Source organism: Temnothorax nylanderi, unplaced genomic scaffold (assembly GCF_030848795.1).
Source record: "Temnothorax nylanderi isolate EJ_2023f unplaced genomic scaffold, tnyl_v1.0 TNYL_tig0758_pilon, whole genome shotgun sequence".
Classification (NCBI taxonomy): domain Eukaryota; kingdom Metazoa; phylum Arthropoda; class Insecta; order Hymenoptera; family Formicidae; genus Temnothorax; species Temnothorax nylanderi.
This window is the reverse complement of record NW_027249820.1, coordinates 28530-43046: the sequence shown is the minus strand read 5'-3', so window position 1 is coordinate 43046 and position 14517 is coordinate 28530. Positions and strand designations below refer to the sequence as shown.

General features: G+C 37.0%; 1 protein-coding gene and 1 long non-coding RNA gene across 5 annotated transcripts; both read left to right on the top strand.

Moving 5' to 3' along the window:
* Positions 1 to 1228: 1228 nt before the first annotated feature.
* Positions 1229 to 4303, top strand: LOC139785227 (uncharacterized protein F21D5.5-like). 4 transcript variants are annotated; one of them, XM_071724396.1, is made up of 6 exons: positions 1229 to 1344; positions 1978 to 2633; positions 3489 to 3773; positions 3867 to 3928; positions 4017 to 4150; positions 4231 to 4303. In XM_071724396.1, exons 2-5 carry the CDS (start codon positions 2568 to 2570, stop codon positions 4018 to 4020), a joined length of 417 nt encoding a protein of 138 aa, XP_071580497.1. In that variant the 5' UTR covers positions 1229 to 1344; positions 1978 to 2567; the 3' UTR covers positions 4021 to 4150; positions 4231 to 4303. The 4 variants fall into 4 exon arrangements, with proteins under 4 accessions (XP_071580497.1, XP_071580498.1, XP_071580499.1 ...); XM_071724395.1 differs by lacking the exon at positions 1229 to 1344 and having other exon boundaries at positions 1450 to 2355; positions 2475 to 2633; XM_071724397.1 differs by lacking the exon at positions 1229 to 1344 and having other exon boundaries at positions 1449 to 2633; positions 3492 to 3773.
* A 9386-nt stretch (positions 4304 to 13689) lies between these two features.
* LOC139785226 (uncharacterized) lies at positions 13690 to 14503 on the top strand. The gene is made up of 3 exons (XR_011721861.1): positions 13690 to 14034; positions 14160 to 14390; positions 14492 to 14503. It is a non-coding gene; the product is annotated as an uncharacterized lncRNA (long non-coding RNA).
* Positions 14504 to 14517: the final 14 nt, after the last annotated feature.

The window sequence follows — 14517 nt, the reverse complement described above, 5'->3', positions numbered from 1 at the left end:
TACAAAATCATCGAGATCATATAATTTCACAGCTAATAATAGTAGAAAGGTTCGCGGACAAATCACATAGAATATCGGTACAAATTACGACTGACTACGACATAACGGAAATAAACGCGAAATAATAGCGCGAAATACCGCGAAATGATAATGCGCCACGCTTGGAGCGCGTGAACGCAAGTTCCCAAACCCGTGCAAGGATTCTGTCGCCATAAGAATCTTACTCTAACGCAAGTAATAATCTCAATCTAACGCAGGGAATAATCTTAAACTAACGCAAAGAGTAATCTTAACCTAACGCCCGAACGCGACGCGAGTAACGTCCCAACGCAAGAAGGAACGAACGCAACATGTGATATCGCCAGGGATATCCTCACGCGAAGAATAAGGCGCCGGGGCGCTTGACGTAACGCGAAATACTAAACTAACGCGAGAAAATAGACGGAATTACCGCGACCAATGCTATAACTAACGCGAAATGACCGATTTATCCTAACGCACGAAACGGAGAATACGCAAGTGATTCTGATCGAACGCAACACCCGCGATCGTCAGCAATCGTCCAACGCGAAAAATGATGCGCCGAGACACTCGGCATAACGCGAAATACTCGAATTAACGCGAGAAAGATTACGGAATTACCGCGAGTAATAACGAGACGCAACCTTAGGTCGACGCGGATGGTATCTTAAGGCGAACCACATCCTACCGCGAATAATATCTCAACGCAGCCGATATCGCGAGGATAGTCTAAATGCCCGAACGCGAATCGTAAGTAACGCAATCAAGAGACACGGTAGTGTCTCGCGCCAAGTACACGCGGAGCGAGACCGACCGTGACTCTTTTACGCGACGCGACGAGTTGCGAGTACTCGAGATGTTGAGATCTCGATAACGAGTGAACGGATCAAGTTCTAAGTAGGCTTAATCGATAGCTTGGGGTCGAATTAGGGGGGGGTTTCTCTTATAATATTTCCGCTACGTGCCCTACGAGCGGAGATATTGCGACGCAAAGTCCAAATGTGAAAATTTTTATTTAAGATACGTCGTTCAGATACGTCGACCGTCTCTCATGCCATGGCATCATTTCATTGGCTGGAATCGCGTCCTTTTCACTTTTTCGACACTGGCGGTGTCACTAGTATCGCCAGTTTCTCGATGTATACGTGTGTGTAAACTGCGCGCAGTGCAGACCAGTGCAGACAGTGCGTTTAGCGCGCTGTCACCTGTCACAGTCAGTTATAACCTATAACACGGTATAGTGTCCCACGTCAAGTACGCGCGGAGCGAGACCGACCGTGACTCTTTACGCGACGCGACAATTAATATTTTTTCTGATTCAAGGTAATTGTTTTATTTACATGTAATTATCCTATTATTATACGACGCGAAGCGAAACCGCACCGTGACTCTTTTACACGACTAAGTGCATGTGACAGGAATTATAATAGTTTACAACTCTTGATAAGTCAAAGAATAATAGTTTACGTTTACGTGAGTATTACTTCTGTTAGTAACTTATACGAACGATATCATCGTAGTTACTATAAAATCTCCCGTTTATGCGGAGGAATTATCGTATCGTTCGTAAGTTACTACAGAATTAAGTAACGTTCGCGTAAACGTAGTATAGGTTAGATTACCGATTTCGGCGATTTCTTACAAAATTTTACATAAAACGCGAGATTCACTTATGGGAGCTTTCCAGCAAGCGACACAAGTCGACACAGGTATCGTTTTGTCTTTGTTACTCATTGCCAAAAAGGAAAGATAGAACGACGTTTGTGTCGGCTTGTGTCACTTGCTGGAAAGCTCCCTATGTATGCAAGTTTAACGCCTATTGAGTTAATATGAAATAATTTTCCTAAATGTAATAAAAATAACACGATGTTATATATGCGGTTTGCCGTGATTATATATATATATACACATGTGATTTCTGCCCAGTGCTCTGAATGTTATGTGATTTTCGCCCAGTGCTCTGAATGTCATCTAGTCATACATATCATGCTTTGATACAAGGAACGTGAAAAAGAGCAGGAAAAGAAAAGAACAAACAGAAGAGACAGATTCAAGCTTTGTCTTTTAATCTGGATGAAGACAATGCCGAAAAATCCCCGCAGTCAGAAAATGAGCAATCTGATGGCCTCGCGATTAAGAAGATTAAGAAAAATCCAGATGTAGATACAAGTTTCTTGCCAGATAGGGAAAGGAAGGAGGAGGAAAATAAACTTAAGGAAGAATTGAGGCAAGAATGGGCTAGAAAGCAGAACGCGTTGAAGGAAGAAGAAATTGAGATCACATTCAGTTATTGGGATGGATCTGGCTATCGTCGGAGTGTTATAATGAAGAAAGGTGAATGTCTCAGTGATTTAGAGAATTTTTAAGTTATTAAAATACTCCAGTGTCACTTTTGGAGTAACATTGGCGTGATATATAATGTTCTACTGCATAAATTAAATTTTCACATACAGGTAATTCTATCTATCAGCTTCTTCAGAGATGTTTAGAAGTTCCGAAGCGTGAATTCAGCGAGCTTAAAACAGTAATGGTAGATCAGTTAATGTATGTCAAGGAGGATCTTTCTTATATTACCGCACCATTATACGTTTTACGATTTTATTGTAACTAAGGTAAAGATACTAAGTGATAAAACTTATGAAGCAATATCACAATGTTGGCATGTTATTTTAATGTATGTAATATTGCGATTAGGCACGAGGAAAAAGCGAACCTCTGTTCACATTTGACGTTCACGATGATATTCGTGTTATGCACGATGCTTCTGTCGAAACCGAGGAATCACATGCCGGAAAAATTTTACTTAGGTATTTATCATTAAAAGAATACTTTGTATAATTCTCTTTTATGTTATTTCTCACTAGATCATGATACGAGAGGAACAAACACATTTTTCCAGCGAGTAGATGGGAACCTTTTGATCCAACGAAAAGTTATGACAAGTATACAGTGTCGGATAAAAATAGGAAGAAAGATAAAATCTGATAAACTTAGATTCAACGAATTGTCCAATTTCGTTTAAAAGATTCAGATTCAAATTCATTCAGTTATGTGATAATATTTAATTCATTTACTCGATTATGTAGCTCTACTAAATTACAGTCCTTTGAATCTGAATCCTTTAAACGAAATTGGACAATTCGTTGAATCTAAGTTTATCAGATTTTATCTTTCTTCCTATTTTTATCCGACACTGTATACTTGTCATAACTTTTCGTTGGATCAAAAGGTTCCCATCTACTCGCTGGAAAAATGTGTTTGTTTCTCTCGTACCATGGTCTAATGAGAAATAACATAAAAGAGAATTATACAAAGTTATTCTTTTAATGATAAATACCTAAGTAAAATTTTTCCGGCATGTGATTCCTCGGTTTCGACAGAAGCATCGTGCATAACACGAATATCATCGTGAACGTCAAATGTGAACAGAGGCCCGCTCTTTCCTCGTGCTTATAGATATCCATTAGCAGGTGGTACTTATGGTCGGCAGTCCAGACTCCGGAAAATCGCATTTTGCAAAGAATTATCTGAAGGAATACGGATACGTCAACAGAGACACTTTAGGCAGCTGGCAGAAGTGCATTGCTGCAGTCCAACAATACTTGAATCAAGGAAAAAGTATAGTTATAGACAATACCAATCCTGATCCAGCTTCGAGAAAGAGATATATTGAGATAGCCAAGAAGCGCAATGTCTCGGTCAGATGTTTCGTCATGACGACAAGTATAGAACACGCGAAACGTAATAATAAGGTAATCGAAAATTAACATTAACCGTCATCGTGTGAAAGAATCGTATGAAGTAATGTTTCCGAAAATTCTAATCGATTTATTATTATATTACAGTTTCGCGAGTTGACTGATCCAAGCCACATTTCAATCAACGAGATTATTATCAACTCCTACGTGTAAGTAGATTTTAGATATATACATCTCTACACTCAAAATTATTTATCTTTGGATATGTAATTATACTTTGATGTTACTCTTTTGCAGGTAAATGATCGACAGAAGCTTACAATGTGGTACAAAATTGTTCCTCAAAGGGAGTTGCTGCCCAAACTCAGATTGAAGGTCGCATTCAAACTAATATTTATGCAAATATTTATTTTATGATACAAAATTATAAGGTAAGTAGTTATTATTATCTAATCTTCGAGAATCTCTTTGCAGATGCGCAAATTAATTGAAATTAATTGATTTTTTAAAGCTAATTTCCCTTACTGAAGAACTGGTAATGAACGGACATGCTGAACAAGTAGGCATGGGACCAGATGAATGAAGCCAGAAACACTTGAATCCATCTGTACATAAGAGTTGTCAAGAAACTCTACAATTTTCACGCATAATCCGCGATTATTAGTCAGTATGGACTAGAGTTTAATACAATCGCCATTGACGATTCCCTTTAATCGCGTCAAAATTGATTATTTCGCTTTTTTACTTCGTTCTTTACTCATGTTGTAAAATAGTTTTCCGATTGTGTAGAATATTTTTATTTAGAAAGAAATTTATAAAGATTGTTATATTGATCGTAGAGTAGAGAAAACAATAAAACTTAACATTTTACAAAGTAGTGTCACATTTAAACTAGAACATTGTATCGAATAACTCAGACGAATTAGGAAATTCGTTTCTACGTGACTCATGTCTATTTCTGATTGGGGACGATTCGAGAACTCATTGAAATAATTTAATTTCTTTTCACGTTTAAATTTAGGTCACCGTAGATTAAACTTGTTACCTTAGAAGTTATTGTTAAATGGCGCATTTTATTTAATATTCCGCACTTCACTGTTGTGGCATAAAATTATTTTATGTTTCAAAAGATGGAGACTAAGCTTTCGGATTAATCCAGATGTACGCATATATACTGTATATATTTGATTAATTGTTTACTTAGATATCGATGATTCTTGCGCGATATGCTAATACATTTTTATCTATGCAAGATTTCAATGCAGTAGAAACTAGTTAACTGAGAAAAAGAGTCTATAAATGATTCGTAACTCGTGCAATTGCGCTCAACTGGAAACGTTTGGCAGTTATGAAATGTTAATATTTAATATTGTTGTTAAACATAATATAGAAATATTTTTCTAGGAAATGTATACAAGTAAGGTTACAATCATTAAATCGCTCACAGTGCTCACGTACATAACTTTGTCGCGCGCTGCGATTAACTCAATTTATTATAATTTATTATAATTTTTTAACAAAGCGAAAATATAGCGCAACGAACATCGTTACGTAATAATCATTCGTAATTCATTTTCGTGTATATAATAATTTTCGTGTATATAATAGGTGCTTTCCATTTACATCAAAACTCAGATAATTCTCACTTGTGACGTCGTTCTATCCTTTTTGGGAATTAATGAATAATAAAGACAGAATGACATCACAAGTGAGAATTATCTGAGTTTTGATGTAAATGGAAAGCAACTAATATGTAGCTGACCGCAATCTTTGACTCTATTCAAATTTTGTACAACACTTCATTTAGCATTGTATTAATCATTAAGTAGCTTTGAGTACATTTAGTAGCTTTTGTATATTCGTCAGTTTAATCCTTGAAGTTATTAAGACTTGCATGAATTTTTACCGCAAGTCCTCTTACATCTTTTATACGTCTTCTGTAAAATATATAAAAATATATCATAACTGAATTAACTCGCATATCTTGGTCTGTCTTTTTTTTCTCCATTGCTTAACTTCTATTCGCCTCCCGACTTGACGTATACGCTACTATACTCGTCCAAGACGTTATTTGCGACATTTACAAGCTCTCTGTCTTTCTCTTCAATCACTCTAAAAAAAATGTGTCGTCTTGAAGTGATTGATTTCCCTAAAGGATTTAAAAGTTACGCTTTGCGAAGACATAAGATATACGTTAGCTGGAAAATCGATTCACAGCGGGATTAGAAAAAGACGGAATGTTATGCGGTCGGTTCTTCAACAGTATAACGGGTGAACGTTTCGCGACTAGGTTAATCCACTTGCATATCGGTCATTGCGATCTCGCTCTTGTACATACTTGACTCATCGTCATGAGACTAGCTCCATTGTTCGCGAAGATACTTTTCTCTTGTTCTCTCTTCTGCTACCCTAAGGCGCGCGCGCGCGCGCGCGCGCGTGTGTGTGTGTGTGTGTGTGTGTGTGTGTGTGTGTGTGTGTGTGTGTGTGTGTGTGTGTGGGTGTGTGTGTGTGTGTCAAACGTTTTAACTATTATTAACAACTTCAGACACATTACATTTTTATTTTTAAGTAGTAATTTTTTTCTGTGGTATACATATGTATAGCATTAACAAGGTGTACAACTAAAAAGGTTACAGATTATTATTTTTAAAAAACTAAGCAAAATATTAAATTGTTGTTTTCTTTAGAAATAATAGTCCGTAACACCTTTAGCTTCACACCTTGTACATACTGTTTATAAGATTATAAGATATATTGTTTATAAGATTAAGATGCGTAACACTACAAAAAGGCGTGATATCCGTACAAAATTACCTTTTTTAAAAAAAAGGTAAAAAAAGGCGCCAAGTACACGCATAGTAGTGTATATGTATTATGTTGTTACCTCGAAAAAAACAAAGTGGTAGTATAATACCTCCAAATAGCTTTACCCTGTACATACTGTTTATAAAATGCGTAATACTACAAAAAGGCGTGATATCCGTACAAAATTACCTTTCTTAAAAAAAAGGTAAAGAAAGGCGCCAAGTACACGTATAGTAGTGTATATGTTGTTACCTCGAAAAAAAAGAAAGTGGTAGTATTATACCTCGAAAAAACCTAAGTAACAAGTGGTAGACGTACTCTTTGTATCTCGAAAAATCTCGAAAAAATCTAAGCAGTAGTATATTTATTTCCAAAAAATTATAACCCAAGTGATATACACATCACAAAACTATGTTACCTTATCAAAGAAGAGTCGCGCTTCAAGTGATCTATTACAATTACAAAAAAGAAATGATATCTCTTTAAATGACAGCGCCAATTACAGAGAGAACATATATATTGCCTCAAAAAATAATTGTTGCACTACTTTGAAAAATCTTTACATGGTGTCAATTAGAAAAAGAATGTATGATAACAATTTTATAAGATTAAAAAATTTTATTTAAATTTAACAAGGGAATACAAGATATTTAAATACAAAGTTTACATGTGTATTTTTTAGTGGTCACAAAGAATTACAGAGGAACAGTACAAAATAAAAATATTTTATTAAAATATTTAATCCAACGAGGGAATACAAGGTATTTAAATACAAAGTTTATATATGTATTTTTCAATAGAATAAAAGATTTAATCACAAAGAATTACAGAGATAGTACAAAATAAAAATATTTTATTAAAATACATAAATTTTTCTTGTAAAAAAACTTGGCGCTGCTAGACCTCGAAATTTTAAATAAATAAATAAACTTATCCTATACTTAATTATAAGCCGCATTATTCACCGTCGTCACGCACACCCATATCACTCGCTCGCACATACACACCACGCTGATAATCATTTTGTTACTCCCGTCGCATTCTTCTATGAATTATTTTTATTTATTGTTATCCTTATTTATTTAAAATTTCGAGGTCTAGCAGCGCCAAGTTTTTTTACAAGAAAAATTTATGTATTTTAATAAAATATTTTTATTTTGTACTATCTCTGTAATTCTTTGTGATTAAATCTTTTATTCTATTGAAAAATACATATATAAACTTTGTATTTAAATACCTTGTATTCCCTCGTTGGATTAAATATTTTAATAAAATATTTTTATTTTGTACTGTTCCTCTGTAATTCTTTGTGACCACTAAAAAATACACATGTAAACTTTGTATTTAAATATCTTGTATTCCCTTGTTAAATTTAAATAAAATTTTTTAATCTTATAAAATTGTTATCATACATTCTTTTTCTAATTGACACCATGTAAAGATTTTTCAAAGTAGTGCAACAATTATTTTTTGAGGCAATATATATGTTCTCTCTGTAATTGGCGCTGTAATTTAAAGAGATATCATTTCTTTTTTGTAATTGTAATAGATCACTTGAAGCGCGACTCTTCTTTGATAAGGTAACATAGTTTTGTGATGTGTATATCACTTGGGTTATAATTTTTTGGAAATAAAGATACTACTGCTTAGATTTTTTCGAGATTTTTCGAGATACAAAGAGTACGTCTACCACTTGTTACTTAGGTTTTTTCGAGGTATAATACTACCACTTTCTTTTTTTTCGAGGTAACAACATATACACTACTATACGTGTACTTGGCGCCTTTCTTTACCTTTTTTTTAAGAAAGTTAAACCAACGCGAATATCCCTCTGACGCCATTAATATCGCGTGCAGAATCTAAGATTCGACCGGGCGCAATACTACGCATAACGAGACACGCGGTCGTGAACGTGAAGGGCGCGAGAAATGGCGTATTCGCGATATCGAACGTCGTCATCGACGCGCCTACCGCGATCTCCAGAGGTTCGTAGATTTCGATCGCGATCCCACGGCCACGAGACCATTCCGGTGCCCCTCGCTCTCGCTATCGATCGCTAAATACGCCTTGTCGGCGAATACGCTAATTATCGCGAATTTTCCCGAGCGAGAGCGCGACCCGGGGAGCGGTGTCGTGGCTTTACATAAAACGTTACCGAGGCAACCTCACCGTAGGCAGATTCTCTCCCGAGGGTCCTCGCCGTCGTCCCAAGGGTCGAAAGAGAGCAGCCGGACGTCGTACTCAGCTCCCAAAATGCGACTTAACGCGAAGAGAATATCGCGACTTGGCCTTTGACGTGCGTCGGTTATCGAGGACGATCCACGAATGCTCCCGAAATTTCGCTCGATGGCGGAATCGATAGCGCACCCCACCCCGGGCGTACGCGGCCCCGCGACGTTGGAGCGCGGACCAATGAGGGGTGAGCTCGCAGGCTCGCGGCGGATTCGTGCGTAGGGCCGTGAATTACGGCTTTTCGCAGGGCGCTAAACGGCCCTTCGCTCGCGCGGCAACTTTTCCGGGATTCTTCCCGGCGGCGGACGGGACGTGTCTGCCTCCGTGTTCCTCCTTTTCGGTTCGGGAATGGCGGCCGCCTATCCCGGAATCCGGTCAGCAGTGTGAGGAGGGCAGATGAGCTGATTTAGCCCCGGCGTCCCGGGGCCCTGCCATTATGGGTCCGCCCGCCGCTGTGTCACGCGCCGCGCGCGTGTTTTCCTGCGCTCCGTCGCTCTCGGCGGCCCGCGAGTCGCTTCGATCCGCTTTCCGTCGTCCGGTCTCTCGCCGTTATCCTTCTCGTCGACTCCGCTTTCGCGTCCTCTGCATCCTCGCAGGAAACTCCGGTCTTCGGCTCGGTGAGGCGCCACGCAAATGATACAAAATAAAATAAAAGGGATCAGTAATTTGTAATTATAATATGCCCCTGGAGATCTCGCATCGATTCGTTGAACCGTCCTCGGGCGTGAAAAAGGTCGCGAAACCCGCGCCTTGTGACGGCGGCGGGGCGCTGCAACTATGCAGCGAAACTGCAACGTCACAGTACATACTTTTCTAATATATCGAACTGTCTTACGCATTATTCTTTTTACATATAATTTTATTTAATAACGCGATTTCTTATTATTCTCCATCTATGCGCAACATATCTACCGCATGTACTACGTTTACGCGAGCATTACTACTTACGATAATTCACTCGTTTACGCAGAGTAAATTATCGTAAGTTACTACAAAATTTCCTTTACGCGAAGGAATTATCGTAAGTTACTACAGAAGTAACGCTCGCGTAAACATAGTAATAGAAATAAATATCTTTTGTATCTGTTTCTATGTTTACGCGAGCGATTACTTCTGTAGTAACTTACGATAATTCACTCGTTTCCGCGAAGTAAATTATCATAAGTTACTACAAAATTCCGTTTACGCGTAGGAATTATCGTAAGTTACTACAGAAGTAACGCTCGCGTAAACGTAGTAAGATTATCTTTTTTATACGATTTTTTTTTAATATTTATATTTTAATAAAGTTTTACTTGGTGGCGATTTCTTTTCACGCTTACGCGGAACATTTTAGCGCGTAAAAAAAGAGTCGGATATAAACGGCAAAAATATAAAAATATTCTACCATTCTTATACAAAATTGAGCAATTATACTTTTCTACAAGAAATATTCTACTGTATACTTTATGGATATAAAAAGTAATAATTTGAAAAATTAGAAGTAATAACAGTGGACTCCCGCACCACCCTTGAGGTACCACCATTGGCGCGTTAGGTCTTTTAAAGTGGTCCTTCGCCTGGAGCCATATTGTACCACATCTTTAGACCTTTTTTAGTATAAATGTTTAAACAGATACATTGAAGTCATATTGCGTAAGAGCGCACGCAGATGAAAAATTACATCAACGTGTGACCGTGCGCAACACATCACCAATTTATCATATTTTTACTTTAGTATGTGCTCGAAATGGCCTTCCTCCATCCTCTCACAAAATGTAGCCCTTGTCAAAATTGCACGACGCACCCGGCGCAAGACCCGTGGACTTATTGCACGACAAGCTCGTACAATTAAATCTTTCACATCTTGAGCACTAGCAAGTCGCGTTGTGCAAACTTAATTACTGCACTAAGAGCCGAAAAACAGTAATAATTCCTGTATTTTTGCTTATTCTCAACTTTTAATCTTTCTTGCAGTAACCATTACGTGCTACTACAGTAAACATTCTTTCAGTAACCAGTACGGATCTCACAGTAACCATTACGATAAAGATCAGTAATAATTCCGGTGCAATAATTTAACAAAAAAAAAAGATTTTTTTTATATTTTTAAATAGGTCTTATTTTTTTGAATATTTTTATAGTTTAATTTGTATTCGTGGTTTCGCATATTCTATTTTATTAATTAAAATTACGCACTCTTTTACAATTTTTGAAAACACATTGACGGGAGACGGGATTCAAACCTAAGATTCCGGAATGACAGTTTAATACGCTAACGCTGAGCTAAAACAATCTATTCTACAATAACTGTTATGAATCTCTCTGAAGTGCTCTGAATTCGCGCGATAAAACGAATATAAAGAGTTAACAGTACTTAATGGTTACACAATCGCACATGATTGAATAATGGAACTTCTCAGTAATTATTTCTTTTCTATTATTTCTTTCAGACAGTATCGCTTACGATCTTAATCTTTAGATATTACTGTGTTTTTCAGCAGACATTACTTTTTTTTTAAGTAAGCATCTATGTATTGAGAATAAAAATTGAGAATAAACGAAAATTCAGAGACTCTTACTGTTTTCCGGCTTTCAGTGTACTTAAGATAATCCCACAAGAATAAAAATAAACTGATATCAAAGTTTTACATATAATTTTCTGGTTGATTCCTTGATTCCTACCGCGCGATGGCTTGTGCGTTAATTATTAGGTCGTCGATATTATAATCATTTCTTCTATTTGCGCCATTTTTATGCGCGGTGTTCGTGTTGTACGAAAAAAAGCAATGGAAATAATGATAAAAGAACAAAATGTTTAAAATCATATTACCATAAAATCTTATAAATAAATATGTATTTAAACATTTCAGAGAAATTGACCATTTTTTCACAGCTACAACTAGTCTGTAGCCTCATCGAAAATATGTGGTTTGGCTACTTCTGCTCTGGGTATTTTTTTTAAAGCATAAACTTTCAGTCGGAAATAGAAGATAGTTTTCTGTCAGAATTCTGTCGATCTTTAATTATTTCTTTCACTGTTTCTGCGCTGTTTTTTTTATTGTTTCTACAGCTTTATTCTAGTAAATTGTTCATTCCGTGTCTCGCTTCGATCCCGTGTGTTTCGTAAACGTGATAGAACATGCGGTCAACATGGCTCACAATTTTACGAATAATGAGATGTGCGACATTGTTTTTTTGTACGTTATATGCGGCCGACGATTGCGGGAAACCGCGAGAGTTTATGCTCGGATATTAGAAGAGGTCACTAATGACCCAGAAATTAGTACACGAGACGTCGCGCAGTATCAAGGAGTCAGCCAGGCAACAGTATGTAGGGCTTTGAAATCGGCTCACTTCCATCCCTACAAGGTAACTCTGACTCAAGAGTTGCTTGCAAATGATAAATTTCGCAGATTGAGGTATTGTCAGTGGCTCCTTAATGTGAGTGAAGAAAATTATTATTTTTCGAAATACATTCTGTTTTCGGACGAATGTATTTTCCATAATGATGGCAAAGTCAACCGCCATAACTCGCATTATTGGGCCACTGAGAATCCTCACTGGATGCAGCAAGCGCATACACAAGTCAGGTGGTCGGTGAACGTTTGGGCGGGTATTCTCGGAGACCACATCATTGGGCCACATTTTATTGATGATAGGATCAATGGTGACCAATACCGAAGATTTCTCAACAATGAACTTGTTGACTTGTTGGATGAAGTGCCGTTGGAATTACGTGCTAACATGTGGTTCCAACAGGATGGCCATCCAGCACACACTGCCAGGGCAACAAGGGAGTTATTAAATGAGAAATTCGGTAACCGTTGGATTGGATTTCATGGTCCCCACGAATGGCCACCGCGTTCACCAGACCTCACACCGCTAGACTTTTTTCTGTGGGGTCATCTTAAGCAGCAAGTTTACGCAACGCGACCTGCTAATGCTCAAGATCTGAGGGATCGAATTGTACGAGCTTGCCGTGCAATAACTCCACAGGTCTTGCGCCGGGTGCGTCGTGCAATTTTGACAAGGGCTACATTTTGTGAGAGGATGGAGGGGGGCCATTTCGAGCACATACTAAAGTAAAAATATGATAAATTGGTGATGTGTTGCGCACGGTCACACGTTGATGTAATTTTTCATCTGCGTGCGCTCTTACGCAATATGACTTCAATGTATCTGTTTAAACATTTATACTAAAAAAGGTCTAAAGATGTGGTACAATATGGCTCCAGACGAAGGTCCACTTTAAAAAACCTAACGCGCCAATGGTGGTACCTCAAGGGTGGTGCGGAAGTCCACTGTTATTACTTCTAATTTTTCAAATTATTACTTTTTATATCCATAAAATATACAGTAGAATATTTCTTGTAGAAAAGTAGAATTGCTCAATTTTGTATAAGAATGGTAGAATATTTTTATATTTTTGCCGTTTATATCCAACTCTTTTTTTACGCGCTAAAATGTTCCGCGTAAGCGTGAAAAGAAATCGCCACAAAGTAAAACTTTATTAAAATATAAATATTAAAAAAAAATCGTATAAAAAAGATACTCTTACTACGTTTACGCGAGCGTTACTTCTGTAGTAACTTACGATAATTCTTACGCGTAAACGGAATTTTGTAGTAACTTATAATAATTTACTTCGCGTAAACGAGTGAATTATCGTAAGTTACTACAGAAGTAATCGCTCGCGTAAATGTAGAAACAGATACAAAAGATATTTTTTTCTATTACTATGTTTACGCGAGCGTTACTTCTGTAGTAACTTACGATAATTCCTTCGCGTAAAGGAAATTTTGTAGTAACTTACGATAATTTACTCTGCGTAAACGAGTGAATTATCGTAAGTAGTAATGCTCGCGTAAACGTAGTACATGCGGTAGATATGTTGCGCATAGATGGAGAATAATAAGAAATCGCGTTATTAAATAAAATCCTATATAAAAAAATCCATTTGGACCGAGAAGTGAGCTTTGCGAGTCGAATATCTCGCACGTAGTGTTGCCGCTTTTCCGTGCCGGTGATTGGCCGGTCGAAGCCGGGTGATCGCGAGTCGCGAGATTCGTGCAAGCTTCGTGCGTGTGTGTCGTGATGTGACAGCTCGCGTCGTGTCGTTAAGAGGTTAATATATTATGCTGGTAAACATGTACATTGTAATTTTTTATTAAAAAAGGAAAAGGATGTTTCTGAGAAATATACATTTGTTACATATGTCAAAATCCATATCGACTACGGCCGTCTAAGAAATATTATCACGATCAGAACTGTGGATTAAGGAAGGAAAATTGTCAAGGTAATTTATTTATTAATATATTTACATTTATATTTTGATTGTGCGTATGGTTATAATTATTTATATATAGTAATCTGTTTATATGTTATTTATTGTTTTTATATAAATGTGATGACTTATTACAGAGAGCGAAGGAGTGATGGATGATGATTAACGGCGAACTGGTAAAAGTAGAATTGCACATGTGGTTTTATGGAAGAGGACGGTTTAATGATCTCTGTCTCTGCTGGCAACATGGACATTGTAATTTTATTGAAAAGGAAAAGGATGTTCCTGAGAAATACATTTATTGCATATGTCAAAACTAAGAAATATTATCACGATCAATACTGGATTAAGGAAGGAAAATTGTTAAGGTAATTTATTTATTAATATATTTACATTTATATTTAGATTGTGCGTGTGGTTATAATTAGTAATCTGTTTATATGTTATTTATTGATTTTTTAATTTGCAGCTTGTCTAACCGTTGTCTAAATGTTG